At 41.6% G+C, this 21,235-nt stretch overlaps 1 protein-coding gene across 7 annotated transcripts in view; it reads right to left on the bottom strand.

Moving 5' to 3' along the window:
• The window catches only part of ULK2 (unc-51 like autophagy activating kinase 2), a 65,604-nt gene extending 44,589 nt beyond the window's left edge, over window positions 1-21,015 (bottom strand). For 4 of the 7 annotated variants that reach the window (XM_033422781.2, XM_033422782.2, XM_033422785.2 and 1 more), the window contains exons 1-9: window positions 20,388-21,014; window positions 19,429-19,521; window positions 18,248-18,289; window positions 9,980-10,012; window positions 9,644-9,680; window positions 4,905-5,078; window positions 3,974-4,047; window positions 2,102-2,203; window positions 741-799 (exon numbers count right to left, since the gene is read on the bottom strand). In XM_033422781.2, the coding sequence (XP_033278672.2) occupies window positions 741-799; window positions 2,102-2,203; window positions 3,974-4,047; window positions 4,905-5,078; window positions 9,644-9,680; window positions 9,980-10,012; window positions 18,248-18,289; window positions 19,429-19,521; window positions 20,388-20,477 (704 nt within the window). In that variant the 5' untranslated portion in view covers window positions 20,478-21,014. Of the gene's footprint in view, window positions 1-740; window positions 800-2,101; window positions 2,204-3,973; window positions 4,048-4,904; window positions 5,079-9,643; window positions 9,681-9,979; window positions 10,013-18,247; window positions 18,290-19,428; window positions 19,522-20,387 lie in introns of those variants that run through there. The other 3 variants (XM_033422784.2, XM_004266805.4, XM_033422787.2) reach the window with 3 other exon arrangements.
• Between the last annotated feature and the right edge of the window lie 220 nt (window positions 21,016-21,235).

Raw genomic sequence — 21,235 nt, 5'->3', positions numbered from 1 at the left:
GGAATATGTAATTCACAGAATAAAAACTACAAAAGGATGTTAAACAAACAGCGAGCCAACCTCACTAGTAAAGAAAATAATGCAAGTTAAATGAAGAGCTAATTGGCCCTGCTTGGGAGGCATCGAGACTGGTAACAACCCCTGCTGGTAGAACGCAGGAAAGGAGTGCACTGCTTGTTCAGCAGTGCAAACAGGGCCAGCCGAGCTGGAGAGAGTGTCTCTAAGCCCAACAATTCCATTTCTAGGAGTCCATCCTAAAGGAATGCACAAATGTGTGTATACATGCACGCACGCACACACATACACAATCTCTCCTCAGTAAAGCCTGTTTGTAGTATCCAAAAAAATGAAAACAGGGATCTGATTAAACAAAATACGTTACATCTAACTTGGGGACTCTCTAGCTATTTTAGAGCTAGCTATTTTCTAGGGGAAAGCCTAGCTATTTTCTACTTTATGCACATCTATTCTGTTTGCATCTCCCTCCCCTCAAAGAACACATATAACTTCTGTAGGTTTTTCTTTTAAATAAACTTAACATTTTTAAAAAGAAAGAAAATGATACAGCACACAGGCACCTACGATACACTAGTAATTTTCTAATTTCCTGTTAAAATGAAAGCTCTCCTTACTGTTAATTGAAAAAAGATTCAATAACGGAAAAACATAAAACACATAGAATTCAAATAGACAACACTGCACCGACAAATGGTAAAACCCAGTGTAATCAAAACACATACCTAGGTGTTAAGTTTCTGTTTTTCTCATAAAGCATCCTTAGGTCTTGAGGACTATTAGCCTGTTTTTTTTAAAAAAAAAAAAAAAAAGGGAAGAAAAAGGTTTAATTTCCTAAACAACTAAAGGCAAAAATTCCAAATCATATGATCAAAGCTCACATTCTGCTATAGAATAGAGACTCTGAACCTGAAAGCCATGGAATGCTGAAGGAGCCATAGATGGGCACCAGGAACTTAAAAAACTTCTGAAATTGTACGTGAGTTCTGCACATCTGGGCATAATAATGTACCTTTTCTGAGGTCAGATTCTCAGAAAGGCCTGAAAATCACTACTCTGGAGGTTACATGGCCTACCCACAGGTGTATTTTTGCTGTGTAAGATCAGGGTGTATTTTACCTCCGAGGGATTCAAGGAAGAGAACTCAGATGACTGCTACTCTTCTGCCATAGTAACAAGCAGCACCCTCATAATAAGCGCTGCTGAATTAGTGAAGCTGTCTCTACGCCCAAACTAGGTTGGGAAATTAAGTGTTCAACCTGGCTGTGTCACCGACTTTTAGAAACCATGTTGGGCAAATAATTTCACTCTGTTCCAGTTTTCAGATTCAAAACTCCTCTTTGTAACTGGGCAGTATGAACTCAAGAAGAATCATTGTGATTATACCCTAGGAGGCCTCTTTTTGACAGGATGTTAAGGGAGAGGAAGACCTACTCAAAGTAACTTCCATAAAGCCTAAATAATTACCTCTCACCCAGCAGTGACAGGAATAGAGAGCTGGGGACAGTTTCTAGTGATCTTCCCAGACCTGCCCTAGCCCTCACGTGGATTCCAGGACCCCAAAACAGGACTAAGCAGGAAGCGCTGACATCACTGTTCACACCTATTTCCCACCAGGTTGTTAGCTAAGCTGCACCAGCTTTTATGAGCCTGGGGAACCTAAGCGGCCCCAGGCCCAGTACAACTACTAGGGAAGGGAGATAAAAAAGGAAAAAGCAAAAGATGTTCTGGCTCACTATAGCAGTTTTGCCTGTTAACAAAATCAAAATAAGTCACAGAGGAACCAGAAACACTGCTTTCAAAGTACAGGTGACCCTTGAACACCATGGGTTTGAACTGTGCAGGAACCTTTTTTCGATACATACTACAGTACTACACGATCTGCAGTTGGTTGAACCCACGGATGCAGAACGGCAAGTACAAGGGGCCGACTGTAAAGTTACAGCACATTTTCCACTGCAAGGGGTCAGCACCCCTAACCCCTACATCGTTCAAGGGTCAACTGTATTCCCCATTTTATAAGTCAAAGGCAACTGCAAAATGAGAAGATCCCCAAACTGAGCACATCCAAAAAAAGTCAAGGTACCTGAAAAGGTGGTTTTCCAACAAGGCACTGATATATCACTGTCCCTATGCTCCACAGGTCGGCCTTGGCATCATAATGTTGAGACATAATAACCTCAGGAGCCTGGGGATAAAACAATTCAAGAGACATGCATTAGGTCATTTACATAATTAATATGTATGGATTAATTAGCTGGAAAAGGTCATACTCCTAACAAAATCACAAAAATAAAAACAACACACTGTGATATTGCCCTAATCAAATGATACTGCAATGAATACAGAACCACATTCTTACATTGAGGCTTACTGGTAAATCTCAGAAACAACGGCGCATGAAAAGAAGCAAGTTGCAGAAACAAACATTTCTATATAATATTATGGACACATAAACTACAAAAAGAGTATTAAAATAATAATAAAGAAAAATATACCCCAATTACAGGATAGAGGTTACTTCTGGGGTAGGAGAGTGGGAAATGGAAAAAGGAGGGCTACGGAGGGCACATGAACTGTTTCTGAAATACTTTGTTTCTAAAAAAAAGATCAAAGCAAACATGACAAAATGTTAACTTTGTTAAATACGGATGGTAGGTACACAAGTGTTTGCTATATTATTCCTGTCATTTGAAAACTTTTAAAATAATGGAAAATCTGTTATGCAAAATACAATAATGAAAACTATCTTGGGACTTCCCTGGCAGTCCAGTGGTTAACACTCCGCACTTCCAATGCAGGGGGCGTGAGTTCGATCCCTGGTCGGGGAACTAAGATCTCACATGTTGCTCAGAGCAGCCAAAAAAATAAAATTTTTTTTTCTCTGCTGCTTTGTCACAGCTATTTTCCCACCCTCTCATTAGATGTTGCTTTTTAAAAATACCATCCATCAAGGCAAGCATAGCATTAAATAGGAATGTCAAATGCACTTAAAAGATAGTGAAATTTTATTTTCCAGGCATAACATTTTTATTTATTGTCCTTAATAAATTTCTTATTGAGCCACCTCCCTTTAATAATCAGCCCAAGCACTGTCTATCCTCAAGGTTATTAGTTCAAGGCTGAACTACTTTCACACTCAAGAAGTGCAAAATAGTATTTAATTATATTAAATTATAACATTTACTAAATAAGCAGTAAGATTATTATCAGGAAAAAGGAAGTCTAATACAAAAAATTTTTTCTGCACTTTGATTACTAGTTCCCTTAGCTCAAAGTGGTTTTACATTAGAAGAAACCCTAATTGAACATAAAACCATTTTAAATTAAAACTGAAATAGGTACATTTATTTACTTCACAGGATTCTGAAGTTCCAGAATTAAGGTACTTCCAGGCTTAACACCTCACATTAGTTCAGAAGTTTCACAGCTTCACCCTATTAGACCTGATAGTAACCACAGGAGAGGATAAAGAGGAAAACTAAGATTTTTTTCAGCTGTTAAGTGTGACACTGATGGAAAACACTTCTACAATATAGGGATACTGTCTAAAGAGACAACATGCAGAAGATGACTACACCCTACAGCTGAAGAGGTACGTGCCCCAAAAGGTTTTTTTTAAGTATTCCTAAAATTATACATTATGTATAGCATGACCATATTTCATCAACTTTTGTTTTCAATTTAATCTAACAGGAGATTTCTACCATAATAACTAACTAATCATGTTAAAAAATAAATGCCAATGGGCAAAGATGACAGACTTTCACAGTCCGCTATACTAAAGTGAAAGACGTCTGCATTATATCATTATCAGTAATAGAATTAACATTTGTAATATAATAAAAACTCAGACTATATATAAAATCACATCTTACTTGGAAACAAGCATTATACTTAAATTCCAATGCTTATGCTGCTGTGCTGTAAACACACAAGGATGCAAACACTCACTCACCATGTACATTGGAGACCCACACAGCGTTGCAGCCATCATGTTACTATGTAGGTAACGAGCAAAACCAAAATCCGCTATTTCACAAAATAAAAAGGAGAAAATCAAACGATATCTTTGCTCAGTTAACACAGATCATATGATTCTTTAAAGATATAGGAGCATACAAAAGAACTGTGAGAAATTAAAGCTTACTGAATAAGACTGTCCACCAAAGAAAAAAGAGCTACCTCACTTTCAACAAGTTAAGAAACAGTAGTCATCACCAACTGCACAAGTCACTGCTCTGCCAGTTTTGTAACCAAGAAGGAAGTGTCACACTTCGCAAGAGAAAATGCTAATTATAACACATGATCCATTAATACAGCTCTCATCCAATATCAATACCAGTATAGAACTGGAGCTGTTTTTGTCCTCCTCCAGATACCAGATGTAACCCATAAAATATCAGAGATTTCTTAAAATATTGCTAAATAATCATTTTTCCACCAACGAAGAGAAAAACTTTAAAAAAATCTAGCATTATAAACTGCTTCAAATAATCCTGAGAGTGCTAAAAAAACTTCCAAGTAAGAAGCCTGAACTAAATGATCTCTCAGGTCCCTCACGTTAAAATCCAACAAGCTGTAAAGAATCAGGGTTATTAATTTGCTGCCAGCAACCATGATACATTAGCTTCCCTGTGATAAGGAGAACCAGGATTTCCTGCTGGGAGTCGCACTCAGAGCTCCTAGCATGGGGTCTTTGGCCCCGTCTAGCGCCTGCTGCCAATAATGTAAAGGGTTCCCATATCCAAATGTACCTCACTGAACTCAATAAAAATGTTAAAAGTGCCTCAACAAAGTCCATCATTCTAACAAAGCTGAACTAAAATTATCTAAAAATACCAAGTCCCAAAAACGTTCTTTGCATGAGACAATACAGAGCCAGGTACCTATTTTGATGCGAATACCACTGACAGTGGCCTTCCTACGATTGGCATAGGACAGCAGGATGTTCTGGGGCTTGAGATCCCTGTGGATGATCCCCTTGGTGTGCAGGATCCGCATGGCGGCTGCAATCTGATGCAGAAAGACTCTGATGGTGTCTTCACTGAGAGTGCCTTTAGCTGGGAGAAAAGGCGCTCCATCAACATTCAAGCATCATCTGCATATTCTGAGGAGAACACTGAGGGAGTACGGAACTGGGATTCGCATTTTCTCAGTTTTTACTTTAACAATTTAAGTCTGTGAAGAGAGAGCGGATATCTCAAAATTTTTAATCAATCTGTTGTAAAGAGAACTGATTTACACTTACACCTTTCATTTTCACTGGTGTTCCTCTTTGGCTTTCCTCTCGCATTTTTACTGGGAGGAATGAGCATAACAAGAGGTGCTCAACAAATGTGAGTCTCCTCCACAAGCCAAAAATAAGTCCCCTTCATGTCAAATACCTGGAATAAATGTCCACATTTAATTCCAACCATTACCTGAGCACGAATTAAAAACAGGTGAACTGCTTGGATGGCGAGACTTGGGCATCCCTTCCACGTGGGCCTGCCGGGGTTGGTGGCCCTACACCTGTCTCCTCCCATCTCCCTGTTGCCAACACACCGCCTCACTGCAGCATCTCTCCTAACTAAAGACACTCGTAAGAAGCCATGTCTTCAGTACTATGAAGAGGTGGTAGGAATGATCTGAGGGTAGTCACTGTTCAGCAAACAGCAGTGTTTCTACGCGCACACTGGAGCACATAACGGAACAGAGCTTGGTTTGGAGTCAGGTTGCCTTTGTTCAAATCCCAGCTCCTCCACTTACTCTGTGACCCTGGAAGATGACCCCTCTGTGCCCATCCTCATCTATAAAAAGCTGAAAATAGACTAACCACACGGGGCTGTTGTAACAATCAAGCAAGACAGCATATTTAATAATAGAGACTGTAGAAAAAGGTCTGGCACGTAAGTACTCAAATGTGGGCAGTACACAAATATATACTTCAAGACAGTGGTTCTAAAAGTCATTCCTTGAATCTACATTAGGGATTTAATATCCATGGCCCCATTTTAAAGCCTTTGTGAACATACTTCTGCCCATACAACTCTAGAATATGTTCTTTATAACCTTTCCATATGCACTTAAGATTAAGAAAGAAATAACATTAACACTCAGAACAAGTGAAGTATTACTTTAAAAATCATTTTAGGGGCTTCCCTGGTGGCACAGTGGTTGAGAATCTGCCTGCCAATGCAGGGGACACAGGTTCAAGCCCTGGTCTGGGAAGATCCCACATGCCTCGGAGCAAAGGCCTGTGAGCCACAACTACTGAGCCTGCGCGTCTGGAGCTTGTGCTCCGCAACAAGAGAGGCCGCGACAGTGAGAGGCCCGCGTACCGCGATGAAGAGTGGCCCCCGCTCACCGCAACTAGAGAAAGCCCTCGCACAGAAACGAAGACCCAACACAGCCAAAACTAAATTAATTAATTAATTAATTTTTTTAAAAAAATCATTTTAATGACACATTAAGTGACAGTTTATGTCCTTAACATCTTCAAATAAACTAAATCCCCATGGTTTAAAAATTACCAAATTGGCCTTCCCTGGTGGTGCAGTGGTTAAGAATCCACCTGCCAATGCAGGGGACACGGGTTCGAGCCCTGGTCCAGAAAGATCCCACATGCCATGGAGCAACTAAGCCCGTGCGCCACAACTACTGTGCCTGTGCTCTAGAGCCCATGAGCCACAACTACTGAGCCCGCACACCTAGAGCCCATGCTCCCAACAATAGAAGCCACAGCAATGAGAAGCCCGTGCACCGCAACAAAGAGTAGCCCCCGCTCGCCGCAACTAGAGAGCGCCTGTGCACAGCAACGAAGACCCAACACAGCCAAAAATAAATTAATTAATTAAATGTATTATAAATAAATAAAACTTTAAAAATGTATGGTACAGGGCTTCCCTGGTGGTGCAGTGGTTGAGAGTCCGCCTGCCGATGCAGGGGACGCGGGTTTGTGCCCCCGTCCGGGAGGATCCCACATGCCTCGGAGCGGCTGGGCCCGTGAGCCATGGCCGCTGAGCCTGCGTGTCCAGAGCCTGTGCTCCGCAACAGGAGAGGCCACAACAGTGAGAGGCCCACGTACAGCAGGGGGGGAAAAAAAAAAAAGGATGGTACAGTTTCTTCCATTTCATTCATTTACATTTTCATTCTAGGGCTTAGAAAAATTTTGCTACTTTAAATGACTACGGCTGCTTAGAACCAGTATCACTGCCCCATGACATACTATTGAATAGACTTAGGGTTTATCTGATTCAGAGTCCAAATTCTAACACTGTTCCTGTGGGGAAAAATTAATGACCTAGTTTAGGCTGCTTCTGGGCACAAACGACAGTAAAAAATTCACATATTTCTATGAACACAGGATGCCTACTCTCAACACAATCCCATAAATTGAAATTCTCACGTTAAAAGTTTAACATTTTAAAGGCACAGCTATCATGAAAACTCTCAGATGAATGAACTCTTGAGCAGTTCGCCCTAGCAGGGCAGGCTCAGCTGTGGCTGCCACACTGAAGATATCTGCTAGAATTAAAGTACAACTTACCAACTACTCTACAATTTGTCTTATTTAAAACTTGCAATTGATAGAAGTTGTTTTCTATCTTTCGATAGAAAAGGGACTTTATTTATCAAAGCAAATAAAAGGACTAAATAGCTGCCTTGTGATTTAGCGGCATTAGACCATCCAGACCTCTGGCCGCCAGATCTTCCAGACCAGTGCTCTCCAACAGAAATATAATGTGAGTCACATACGTACCTTCAAGTTTTCTAGTAGCCACATTTTCAAACATGAAAAGAAACTGGTGGACTAACATATATTTAATCTACTACTTCCAAAATATTATCATTTCAACCTATAATCAATATAAAAAACTTAAGATATAATCATTCTTTTTTCCTATGAAGTGTTCAAAATCCAACATGTGTTTTATATCACAGCACGCCATCTCAATTCAGACTAGCCACATTTCAAGAGCTCAACAGTCCCACGTGGTCCATGGTACCATATTGAAGAGTAGACAATTCTTTAATTCTAGACAATTCCTTAAGGACCAAATTTAGTTTACATGTCTCTTCAACTGGCAGCTAGAGACCAGGGAGAGGTTAAATAATGACCAAAATCGCATAGTGATTAAGTTATATGAACAGCAGAACTACTGCAAACCAGCCTGCCTGCCTGACTGCAGCATTCTGGTAAGCTCTTTACTCTTGGGTCTCCTGTTCTAGCACTATTGCTCTGGAATATCCAATGCAGAGCTCAACATCACAGACAAAAGTGCTGTCGAAGCTAACAAATCTGCTACAGCAGCATCAGCACCTATGTCAGTCCAACAGGATTTCTGTGAAAGAAGGAAACTGATATTCCAATGAGGGCTCTAAACGGCTAAGGTGCCCCTCAACCTGACCCCAGGGAAAGGAGCTTTCATCAGGATCACTAAGCAGTCAAGGAGTTCAAGATTCAGAGGCGGACCAGAAGGTAAAGGCAAGGTGTCTTCTAGCTCCAACTCCTCTCCCCCAGCAGTGAAGAAAGTGCCTGTCTCTGCACGGTATCCACTAGGAAATGACATTTTGAAAAATCTTTTCATCAAACTGAGAATTTCTTAAAAAAGAATCTCAGGGAAATACAAAAACACACATGGACTAAACTCCTGGGTTCAGGATAATGGCTGTCTCTAAGCGGGAGGGACCGGAGTAGGATCACAGAAGGGCCTACAGGAGCTTCAGCTGTATTTAGAAGGAGTAATCCTTGTGTTCTTTACATTATTTCTACATGGCTTTCCAAACCTCAGCAATATATTCTAAAGATTTTTAAAATCTCATTTTCAATTGCACTCCTCGTTTACTTGAACATTTGAAGTATGTTGTTTCTCTTCTGTAAGCTGTCCATACCCTTTGTGCGTGTATTTACTGCTGTCTTAGTGTTTTCACAAGCAACTGTCATGGCCTGTCTCTAGGCTGCGTGACGAGCCTCTCCCTTTTTGCCTACTCCCCGTGTATCTTTAAGGGGAGAGAAAGTAGGTGCTGGCCTCACCTAACGTCGTTTTAAAAAGCACTTTTGAGGGACACAATTTGATTTGAGCACTTACTGTCCTACATGAATACACTTTAGATACTAGCAACATCCAGTACTAAAATCTTACCCCTGGGCCACAAAATATCTTACCTCTGGGCCACATAATAATTTCAAGGTTACACTTAATCCCTTATAACATTTTAAAAAATTTACGAGCAACATTCACATTAATAAACACATTCTTGGATACATTCTTCCATTCTGGTTTGCTTTGTTTTGTTTTGTTTCTGTTAAGTAAATGAAATGGACTAAAGGTTCACTGACAGCAGCCCACTAGCATCTTTTGAAGAGAAATTCTGTTGGTTTTTCTCTCTTGGGGAGAGGCCCTACCTCTCAAACTGTCCGAGAGAGGCACACATGAACAAGTACTTATACACAAGCAAAGTTTAGGAGCAAAACCACAACAAATGACAGTCAGTCAGCAAAGTGACCACAATTACACATACACAAATATTTACTGAATGTTTCTATACAAGTACAGAAAACAGGGGTAGCATATTTCAGAAGTAAATGAAGACTAAACAGACTACATTACTACACTGAACACTGACAAAATAAAAAAATTACCTTGCAAATAATCTGCCAGGTCTCCACCATTGCAATACTGATATATATATAAAAGAAAAAGCAATTAAAATAAGACACTGCTTCAAGCTTAATTCAATTCATTATCAGTTAACTTTAATTAAAAATACATTTGTATATAATATAAATCTAGTCTCACAAATTATAAGAATTATAGAATCAACATTTTAAAGTTTTATATTCCTTATAAAATAGAATCTAAATCACTGAATCAACTTTATTAATCCAAATTTTCAAATAACCTACCATCAATTTTAAAGTACCTATTAGTCAAAAGAAATTTGAAATAAATTAAACAGAAACCTGTATACTACCTACCTCCATCACCAGAAAGACAGAGTTGGGTAATTCCTGAAAGTAAACATATTAAATATGGTTTAGATTAGAGAAAAAATTAAGCACAAATTTTAAAAATAATGACAGTTAATAAAAAAAGTACATGTGTCCATTTTAAACAAGTAAAATGAACTCACAAAATCCATTCGTAAGTGAAATTTAAAATCCCCAAAACAATGACATAGCACCTCAGCTTCAATGACACTAATGTAGTCATCAAAAAGTTCAATTCTATTCATGGAAAGAACTAAAGAAAGATTCATCTTTTGGTTATGGTTATGGTAAATTTACCGCTTGTGGAAAAAAGGAAGGATTCTCTGGTCCTCAAGGAAGCACTTCCACTTTGAAAAGTTTACGATTTGGAGCAATGACTTGATAAATCCTCCCTAGCAACACTAAATGCACAATCTGAGTTCTGGAATACATGATCCAGGATGCTTAGTTCTTTGTTTTTCTGTATATTTGAAGGCAATCACATTACTTGGGAATTGCTGGCAAAGGGAAGACATTTTATCACATGAGAAATCATTAAACATACCTTTCAACAAAATTTTCTTCTTCTCAAGTATAAAATACAAAAATCTGATCTCAAACCAGTGTTGTTTAATCATGTAGGCGCACCATACCCTAGCTACTGCAGAGGAAAGAGAGCGAGGGACTCCTAAGGGGAGGCTAAGGAGACACAAAGAACTTCTGTTCCTTCAATATGACAAAGACACATTCCCGTCTTGGTTTTCACAATTTTGGGGGTACACATAACCACTTAGTTTCCCCAAACATTCACTCACTCATTCAATAAATAAGGCAGAAATACTTTAACATCTTTGACTTCTCGGGCAGACCTTCTTTTGCCCACCTTTGAAGCAATGAAAATCTCCACAGATTCAATCATTCTCTCCAACACCCCCCTTGCGTAAAGGCCCGTCCCTTACATGAAGCACCGGAGTAACCTGCAGCAGGAGGAGCTGCAAGAGCCAGGAAGACTCAGCAAAGGAAGGAGAAAAAAACGTTCATTTTTTAGCAAAACCAATCAAGCCATCTATATACAAATCAAAACTGAAACGGTACTGGAGCCCAGGGAACGAAGAAATGCTTGTAGGGTCAGAAAGGCTGAGAAGTGAGGCCAACATACCTGTGAGCCAGACCACACCAAGGGTTTTCCAAAGCTGAATATACACTTACCCTCCCTTCTAATGTTAAGACATCCACATCCTCAACTACTCCCCAGAACTTCCACCAACAAAACTAAACATAATGAATTTCATTTTAACATTTCCCTACTCAAAGTCCTTATTAACTTGATAAAAAAAACACCTATTCTCTAAAAAGAAGGGGAAAAAAAGGATATCATTATGAACAACTCAATGCCAGTATGCCAAAATTTGCATGAAACGAATACACTGAAAAACAATTTGAGGGGCCTTCCCTGGTGGTGCAGTGGTTGAGAGTCCGCCTGCTGATGCAGGGGACACGGGTTCGTGCCCCGGTACGGGAAGATCCCACATGCTGCGGAGCGGCTGGGCCCATGAGCCATGGCCGCTGAGCCTGCGCGTCCGGAGCACAGGAGAGGCCACAACAGTGAGAGGCCTGCGTACCGCAGAAAACAAACAAACAAACAAACAAAAAAACCAATTTGAGGAAAAACGCAACTTACTAAAACTGACAAGAAGTAGAAAATTTGAAAAGGTATGTATCTGTTAAAGAAACTGAATTATAATTTAAAACCTTTCCACAAAGAAATTCTCCTTAAGTTTCAGTACAGTCCCAATCAAAATCGAAGGAGGTTTTGTGCATGTGTGGAAGTTGACAAGTTGATTCCAAAATGTATGTGGAAATGCAAAAGGCAAAGAATAACTAAATATCATGCAGAAAAAGAAAAATAAAAGTTGGAGGATTTATACTACTAGATATCAAGTATGATACTAGATATCATAAAACTATACTGAAAAAGACAGTGAGGTAAAGGCTAAGGGGACAGAAAAGAGTCTAGAAACAGGCCCCCACACGTGAGCTCGCAATGCAGAGATGACAGTACAGAAGGGAAGGATGTCGGTTCAGCAACAGATCAACTGGCTCCCCTTTGTAAAAGTAAATGAATTGTGATCCCTACCTCACGCCACATACAAACTCATTTCCAGGTAGATTATAGAGCTAAATGTGACAGATAAAACAATAAAGACTCTGGGGAAAAACAAAGAACATCCTCATGACCCTAGGGTGGGCAAAGTTTTCTTAAATATGACACAAAAGCACTAAATACAAAAGGAAGAAACAATACACTGGACTACATTAAAATTAAGAATTTCTACTCACCAAAACAAACGGTTAAGATAGCAAAAAGGCAAGTCAGAGTGGGTAAGTCATTCACAACACCCATATCTGTCAAACGACTCATATCCACAATACATAAAGAACTGTAACAAATTAATAACAAAAAGACAACCCAATAGAAAAACAAGCTTCTACAGGAATTTCAAAAAGATATTTAAATGACTTATAAACTTACAAAAGGTACTCAAATCAGGAATCATCAGGAAAACGCCAATCACAATCATAATAAGACACCTCATCACCTGAATGGCTAACACTGCCGAGTGCTGGCAAGGATGTGGCGTGACAAACTGACGAAATGTGGTGGGAGTGTAAGCCAATACGCTGGCAGTATAAGCTAGGCCTATGCATAGCCTATGATCCAGAAATTCCTCTTCTATAATGAAGCCTCCGTAAAAACCCAAAAGGACAGGCTTCCAAGAGCTTCCAGGATGGTGAACATGATGAAATCTGGTGAGAGTGGCCCACTCAGGGTGGATTCCTTGCCCTAAGCATCTCTTCCATCTGGCTGTTCCTGTGTTACATTCTTTTATAATAAACCAGTAATCTGGTAAGTTTTCTCTGAGTTTTGTGAGCCACTCTAGCAAATTAATGGAACCCAAGGAAGGGGCAGGGAGCAGATCAGAGGGCTGGGAAAACCACTTCAACACAAACGACAAAGAGCTGCCAACTCTGATTCCCTCTTCCTCACCTCCTACAGTACCCAAGTCCTATCAACCCGGCCTCCTAGACGTTCCATCAGCCTGTCCAGGCCTCCCCATTTCCACCGGTGCCTTCACCCACCCGAACACCTGCAGCATGGTGGCCCCATATCCACCCGTGCCCACTCTCCACAGAGTAGCCAGTGTTTTACACACTTTAAGAAACTCGTATGCCTATTAATTTATGATGGAGAATATGTCTTTCTCTAACCATAATGATTAGGTCTAATACTCTCTCTATATACTCCCTAACTGGCATAAAAATACCTGGAATGCTAATTCATAATCAGAAGACTGCCCAAGGATTACAGAAAGAAAGAAAGCAAAAGTAGGTTTTCCCCTTTCCCCAAAAGAAGAAAATTGCTTTTTTTCTTGATTATAAAAAAAAGTATGTGCTTATTGCAAAAACTTAAGATACATAAAATCTGAAGGAAGAAAGTTAAAAAATCACCTTAATCTCACTATTTGAAAGAAGCGCTATTAATATCTCAGTGGTCTTGCTTTCATGCATCTATAATACTTGTACACATATTCACACCCAAAGGAAGCATGTACGTGCTAGGTTTTTTAAATTTTAATATCCTTCCATATCTTTCTTTTACTCATACAATCATAAGTTAAACATACACATACTTTACTTTGAAAAAACGGGATATCATATATAGATGTCTGAACCTTGCTTTCCTCACTCAGTAATACACCAAAGAAATCCCTCCAGGTCAACTACATACAGACAACCCTTTTTCATAAGTGTGTTATATGTCATAGTGTGACTACATCACCATTTATTAAGCTATTCCCTTGCTAAGGAACATCACTTGTTTCTAGTTTGGGCCATTATAAGCAAAGCTATATTGGTTCTTGGACATACATCCTAATTCTCAAGCTTTTATGGCTCTGGGATAGATGCTCAGGAATCTGGGTTGCTTAGTAAAAGGGTGTGTATTTCTAATGATGACAGATATTTCTCCTCATTGCAAGATTTTTTAACTACCTATTATATACAAGACACTATTCCAGGTCCTGAGGATACAGCAGAAAGCCAACAGAGTTAAATGCCCTGTTCTCCCCAGTCTTCAATTCTAAGAAGGGAGGGTCAGGCGCAAGACAACAAACGGAAGAAATACGTAGTATGCAGAGCTCGTTAGAGGTGATAGGTGCTTGGGAGGAGGGGAGACCGCGCTGGGGAGGGACTGCAGTTTTATTTAGGTGGCTAAAGAAAGCGTCCCTGAAAGCACAGCGCTTGAAGAAGGACCTAAAGGAGGCTGGGGCGTGCCTGTGCAGGCTACAGACACGGAGACCGTCCTGTGCATACAGTCTCCCTGTAGGGACACGGCGCTCCAGGAACCACAAGGAAGCCCGAGTGGACGGAACACAAGCAGCGAAGCACAGAGCAGGGGAGCCAGAGCCAGGGGCAACGGGGTTGGGCTTTCACTCACAGGAATGGGGTCCGCACAGAGGAGGGACACGCCCTACCTGCACTACGGGGTGGGGGAGGGCTCTGACCGCAGTGTCGGGACTATTCTTCAGGGCATGGGGGCAAGGTGTCGCCAGACAGCATCCCCAAAACATTCTAGCGGTTCACATTTGTGCCAGTGACACAGGAGAATAGCTTACACCTCCCCCCAATCCCACCAGTAAGAATTACTGCACTTTTTAATTTTGTCCACCGGAAGGCTGAGAAGTGACATCTGTTACCTTAATTTACATTTCCCTACTTGTTCATGAATATCATGCATTTCTTAGCCATTTTTACTTCTCTTATAAGAACCAACAATTTGTATCCTTTGCTCACTTCCTCTTTGGGTTGTCTTTTCCTTAATTTGCGAGGTTTATGCATTTTAGGTGTCAGCCCGTCACCTTTCAGGTTGTACAAATTTTCTCAAACTGCCATTCGTCAACTCCATGTTTTTGCATTTTACTGTGGTATAGATTTAAGTGTACAAAGACTTGTGACACATGTATACACCCACATAACTACGCTTCCAGTCAAAATACAGAACATTTCCATCAGCCCAGAAAGTTCCCACATACCCCTTTTCTGTCCGTCCCTGATACCAAGTAGCAACCTCTGATCTGCTTTCCCCAATTTCTATCACCCTAGCTGAGTCCCGTCTCCTCTTGAAACTCACAAAAACAGAATCACACAATAGCTGTATATAGCTGGCTTCTTTTTCACAACATAATGTTTGAGATTCATATGTTATGGCAACTATCAAGTTTGTTCCTTTTTATGGCTGTCAATTTGTTCACAATATTATCTGCTATGAAATAATTTTTTAAAAATTTTGTATGTCCCTACCACTTTTATGGCTTCTGGGTTTATCTTGATTTAAAATACCTTTCTAGCTCTTAGATTACATATTTAAGCCTTTAATTCATCTAAAAGTTATTTTGGAAAATGATGAAAATAGACGTCCAACTTCATTTTGTCTCAGTTTGCCAGCACCCTCTATGAAATGCATCTTTTTCTCACTATACTAAAAATTACCAAGAGGTGGATGTTTATCCAGATCACTGACATTCATGCAGGGAAGTATTCCCAACTAACAATATTTACCTCATGCCCAGAATGCTCAAAGATATGTATCTTCTGAAAAACAGACATGGTATCACCCTCCAAATGGTTCTGCACTGTCCTCAAACTAGAGATCCACCCCTCTCCTGCATCACTCAGCACTACTCCTACCTCCCGTCTGCACTCCCACCACATCCCTTCTTCCAGGTCCTCATGCTAGCTCGTCCCTCCTGTCAGCTCCTCCCAGAGGCCGCATCTGCAGGGGAAGCTGACCTGTTCTCCCCGCCCTCACTGGAGCCCGGCCTCCTCCCACTTGATTATAGATTCATATATCTATTTAGAAAACTCTAAAATAAATATAACAAACAGTGGTTGTCTCTGGGAAGTGCCATGTCTTTTCCAATTTATTTGTGTTGACAATGTTGGAATATTTTAACTGTGGGCATATATTACTTTTGTAATTAGGGAAAATGTGTTTCTTTTTAAGTGTCATCCAAACTGAAACCTGATCACTACAAACAACGTCAACAGTTCTCAATTCATCAAAGTGCACACAAACTTGAGGTGGACCTCCACAAGAGATGGCCAGTGAGAATGGTGCCAACACCCTGTACCCCTTGATGAACGGTCGGAATCCAGGAAGCAAATCCAAACTCTGTTTACTTGACAGCCAAATGCTGAAAACTAGATTCATTCGACTAATAGTTCTTAAGTTTATTTTTACAAATTAGTTCCAGGAGTATACAATGCACAAAACAGTAAACATTCTCATGCAGTCATCTTGACATTCCCAACTGTTCCTTAATTCTGGTTTCTGAGTCCATGTTCTCCCTGATGCTACCTCATTCTGCAGCCAAAACCAGTACTTTTAAATATTTCTCATTCTGATAGAAAAAATCCAACTACACTCTCTACCCTGAAAGCAAGACCTACTCGGAAATTGACAGGGTTTTCTGCACTTCTCAAAAGATGGGAAATTAAGAGTTAATATTATTTAACAATTTTTGTACGAGGCGCTGACTTGTACCACGTGGTGCCCTCTATCTACAGAGACTAAAACAACTACACAAACAGCTCTGAGGAGAACCAACATTTCAATAGGGACTCTGACATCAGATCAGTTTTACTTTAAACTTTTCTCCCCTTTCTTTCTAGGCTGCTTTGAAATTTCTCAAATGAAGGAGTAAATTACACCTATTTAAATAGGTAATAAACTATACCCACAGCACGCACATATTCTGTGTGTGGAGTTTAAACTGCAACATTTTTGGAGAACAATCACACACTGTCATCAAAAACTTTAAAACTGTTCATGCTATTTTTCCTAGTAATTCCAATTCTAGAAACTCAACTTACAGGAAATAATTGGGTATCTTCAGAAGGTATGTATTCTCCTCGTAGCATTTTTTTTTTACAATGGGAAAAACCTTAACATCTTATAGCATGGGTTTAGTTAAATATAAATACTCTGTGGTATGATATGACATGAAAAACGACTATATATATATATTTTTAAAGGACATATAGAGAGCAGTCCGCTAAAATTAAGCACACTAAGAGCAAGGACTTCGTTCTGCTCACAGCTTTGCTCCTCTGTTCCTTGCACTTACAAACGCCTGGCCACCGTAGCCCCTCAAACCTCACGCGTGCTCATCAGTAACAGACCCCTGGGGCTCTCACTGGGTGCATATCACTGGCCAAGTGTGATTCCAGTATTCAGGGATTTATAAAACACAATATGGCCCCCAAATATAAGCCAACTACTTGCTCTGGTGCACCCAAAAAACAGGAATCCTCTCCAAAGTTGGCCTTTTTAAAAGGATTTCCAAGGGTAATTTTGACTATATAGAAATGCTGCCTTTGAAGGTAACTTCTGAGGACTTCCCTGGTGGCGCAGTGGTTAGGAATCCGCCTGCCAGTGCAGGGGGACACAGGTTTGAGCCCTTGTCCAGGAAGATCCCACATGCTGCAGAGCAACTGAGCCCGCGAGCCACAACTACTGAAGCCCACACACCTAGAGCCCGCGAGTCGCAAGAGAAGCCACCGCACTGAGAAGCCCGCGCACCATGATGAAGAGTAGCCCCTGCTCACCGCAACTAGAGAAAACACGAGCACAGCAACGGAGACACAACACAGCCACAAATAAAAATAAATAAAATAAATAAATTTATTAAAAGAAAAAAAACAGAAAGTAACTTCAGAACCCAGCCTTCCCACCTCCACATACAATGCAACTCTACTGCATGCCATGGCGATAATCCCAGACAAATCTAGATGAATATGCAGAGTTTCTTTGTTTTTATTCCACGTATTGTCTAATATCTCCACCATTAGCAAATGTTGCTTTTGCAATAAGAAAAAAGCTCTACCTGATTCTTTTAATAGCTCAAAATAGTCCTTTCTACATTTATCACAGAGATGCTAGATCTGGACTTGACCTAAGACAACACTACTCCTATAGTATATTATCTGTCAGTAAGTTTACTCATGCAGCCCATTATTTATTTTATCCTTCTGCCCTATGCTATTGTAAACAAATTCTTCATTAATAAACACACAGCTCAAGCTATATATCTTTTCAACAAGAATAAGGCAATTTTCTATTTCTGTTAAGATTCACTTAGATTTGTATGAAATAGAAAAAAATTTAAGTTCTTTATTAACATACAAATATTTCTTTAAAAATCCAAAATAAGGTACCTGAACATCATAGAGCGCTACAATGTTTTCATGCTGAAGTTCCTGTTAAGAAAATCGAGAATTCAAAATATTTGTATTTATTCTAATAATTATAATATTTCAATACACAAATAAAATTAAGTATACACACACATATATATCCATTTATACTACTTCTAGTATACCATACTTCTGTTACTAGATTAAAACAATTCAGTCTACTGAAGAATAAAAACAAATGTGCCTGATCAAACTTTACTTGGGGCCTAAATATTTTTTTACTGTCCTAATTTTTTAGACTCTTAACAAGGTGAGTACTCTCATTTACAAAATAAAGGTCAGAGTTAGTATGACCACATACTTTCTGCTAGTCTTTCAGATTTAATATACAACAAGAAAGGCATAAAATTCCAAAGTGCTTTTAAAAAGCACCATTTGCCTAAAAGAACACGAAGTATACTTCAACAAGCTATAATTCTTACCAAAGAGCTGTCCAGAGAATAGTAGTTCTGATGAATGTTAGATGAAGGTTCCATGTTTATATTACTTTGGGAAACACTGGGTTAAACACACCTAAATTGGTCTCTTCATTGTATAATTTTTTTCGACTTTCTTTAATGAGTCAAGTGCTTTGTCACTCTCCAAGAAGTATTTAGTAAACAGGATTTTCCACACTTATTTGACCACGAACTCTTTTTTTCCCTCAAAGCATCCCACTTGGATAACAGTGCTTGTGAGTGATCTAAAAAGACCACTTTAAATAAATAAATAAAAATAAAAAGACCACTTCCAAGGAAAGTAACTTTGTTCAATTTATAAGGAAGAAAGATTGCAACTGCCCCCATTTCTCCCCCCCCCCAAAAATTAACTATAACATGAAAGGAATCAGCAGAAGAGATAAATAATGTGTAAGAGGGACCTGCCTCTTCTCAAACAATAAGGCAATAACTAAGGGAAAGAAAGGATGAGAAGCTAAAAGCAGTTTTCATCTAATCCCTCTAAGCACTGGCCAAGAGCCAAAAACATCTGTTCTTAAAAACAGCTTCCCAGTACTCAATGTTTCAAAAAATTGAGCATGCAAAAAATGAAAGCGACAGGTGAACATTCTCAAACTTGGGGCCAACTACCAAAATTGCAAAGGATGTCATCATGTATCCATTTAAGTTTTAATCTAGTATGAAATATCACATAAAGAAACGTACCTTTAAGATTTTAATTTCCTTCCCAAGCAGTATTTGTGATTTTGACAAGTTCTTTTTATTAATACTTTTAATAGCTACCTCCCAATCAGTTTTCTGGAAAGAAAAAACAGTTACTCCTGCAAATTATTCCACAGAAACAATGCAACAGCAAAAAAAAAAATCTATAAGCATAACGATGTTTTTAGCAAATTCATGTAACAGCACTGAGAAGAAAAATAGAAAAGAACCCGAATCTCTAACAGGAAAATTATTTTATAAATTAAAGGTGTAGCAAGCTAATGTCCTACAAGATAGCCAGTAAAAATAAATACGAAGACCACGTAGTAACAAGCATTAAGTGAAAAAAGGACACAGTTTATTTACAACTATTTAAAAGTTATGGAGGATAACCTCGGAGGTGGTATAGTTAACTGAAAACAGGATTTGACAGCTAGGTAGGATTAAACGTGTTTTCGCTATTTTTTTTCCCTTGAGTTTTAAGTTACTCTCATGATAAAGTCAGTAGTATTTATTACTTTATCGGCTAAGCAACCAGGCCATCCCTTTGGACCTGCCCCTTGCCCCAAGCCTTCTAGGATTATTTCCACTCCCGAGGTGCCTTTCCAAATTCTTTAGATCCTAAAACCTGCTGGGGGGCTGTTTGCGAAACAGCAGAAGCTTTAAAAAAAAAAAAAAAAAGCTAAGCCCGCTTACGGGTCGATTTGGGTCTCCCCGCGCCCCGCCCAGCCCCGGGGACTGAGGCCGGTGGGGCCGTCCGGGCCCCGCGTGGGGAAAGGCGACACCGAGTCGGGGAAGCCCCGGGCTCGCGGACCGCCGGCCGGTTTTCCGCTGGGTCTGCAATTATTGGCCACCGGGGAGGGTCCGTGCGCTGCCGGCGCGGCCCCGCCGCCGCCCCCTCGCACCCGCCGCGACCGCGCCTCAGGCGCCGCCGGCCGCCCGGCCCGGCCGGCGGGGCTCACCTGGCGGTGCCGCCCCCGGAAGACCACAGCGAAGGCCCCGTGTCCCACGAGGTCCCGCTTGCTGTACTCGAAGTCGCCCACCACCTCCATGGCCGCGCCCCGGGGTCGGCGCGGGCGGGCGGGCGGGCGGGCGGCGATCAGCACCGCGGGCCCGCCGGCCCCGAGCGCGCCCGCCGGCCGCCGAGCTGGGGCAGCCGAGGCCCCGGGCCCGAGCCGGCGCTCATGCCGAGAGGCCGGGCGGAAACGGGGAGGCGCCGCGCAGGGCCGGGGTCAGCGAGGCCTGGCCCGGCCCCGGCCGCTCCTCATGCCGGCCACCGCCGGCCGCGGGCTCCCTGGCGAAGCGGGCCCCCTGACGAAGCGGGCTCCCTGGCGAAGCGGGCTCGGCGCTGCCGGGCAGGGGCGCCGCCGCCTCCGTCACTGGGCGCCCCCGGGGCCGCGCGCGCGCCCGGGAGAGGTGCAGGCCCCGGCGCCCCTCATCCCCGCCCTTCGGCGCCTCGGTCTCCCCGCGGGCACTGCTCAGCGCCGGCCGCCGCCCTTCGCCGGCCCGGCCCAATACCCTACCGCCCAGCCCCGCAGCGATCCCGCACGCGCGCGTCGGCCGCTCCGCGCCGACTGCCGGCCCTCCGCGACGTCAGCGCATCTTCTTGCCGCAGCACTCGGCGCGGCAGGCGCGCTCCCTCCGCCGGGAAAATGAGTGCCCAGCTGCTGATGGAGGCGGGAGGGAGCGCGCGAGCCTGCGCGCCGCGGGCTGGACCCGCTAGGAGGCGGGCTTCGGGGAAGCGGGTCGCCAACACCGGCTGCGGGAGGGACAAGGGCATCCCTGTGCAGAGTGGACCCCGGGCCTGCGG

This window comes from Orcinus orca, chromosome 19 (assembly GCF_937001465.1).
Source record: "Orcinus orca chromosome 19, mOrcOrc1.1, whole genome shotgun sequence".
In the NCBI taxonomy this organism is placed as follows: Eukaryota; Metazoa; Chordata; class Mammalia; order Artiodactyla; family Delphinidae; genus Orcinus; species Orcinus orca.
This window is presented reverse-complemented; position numbering and strand designations above follow the sequence as displayed.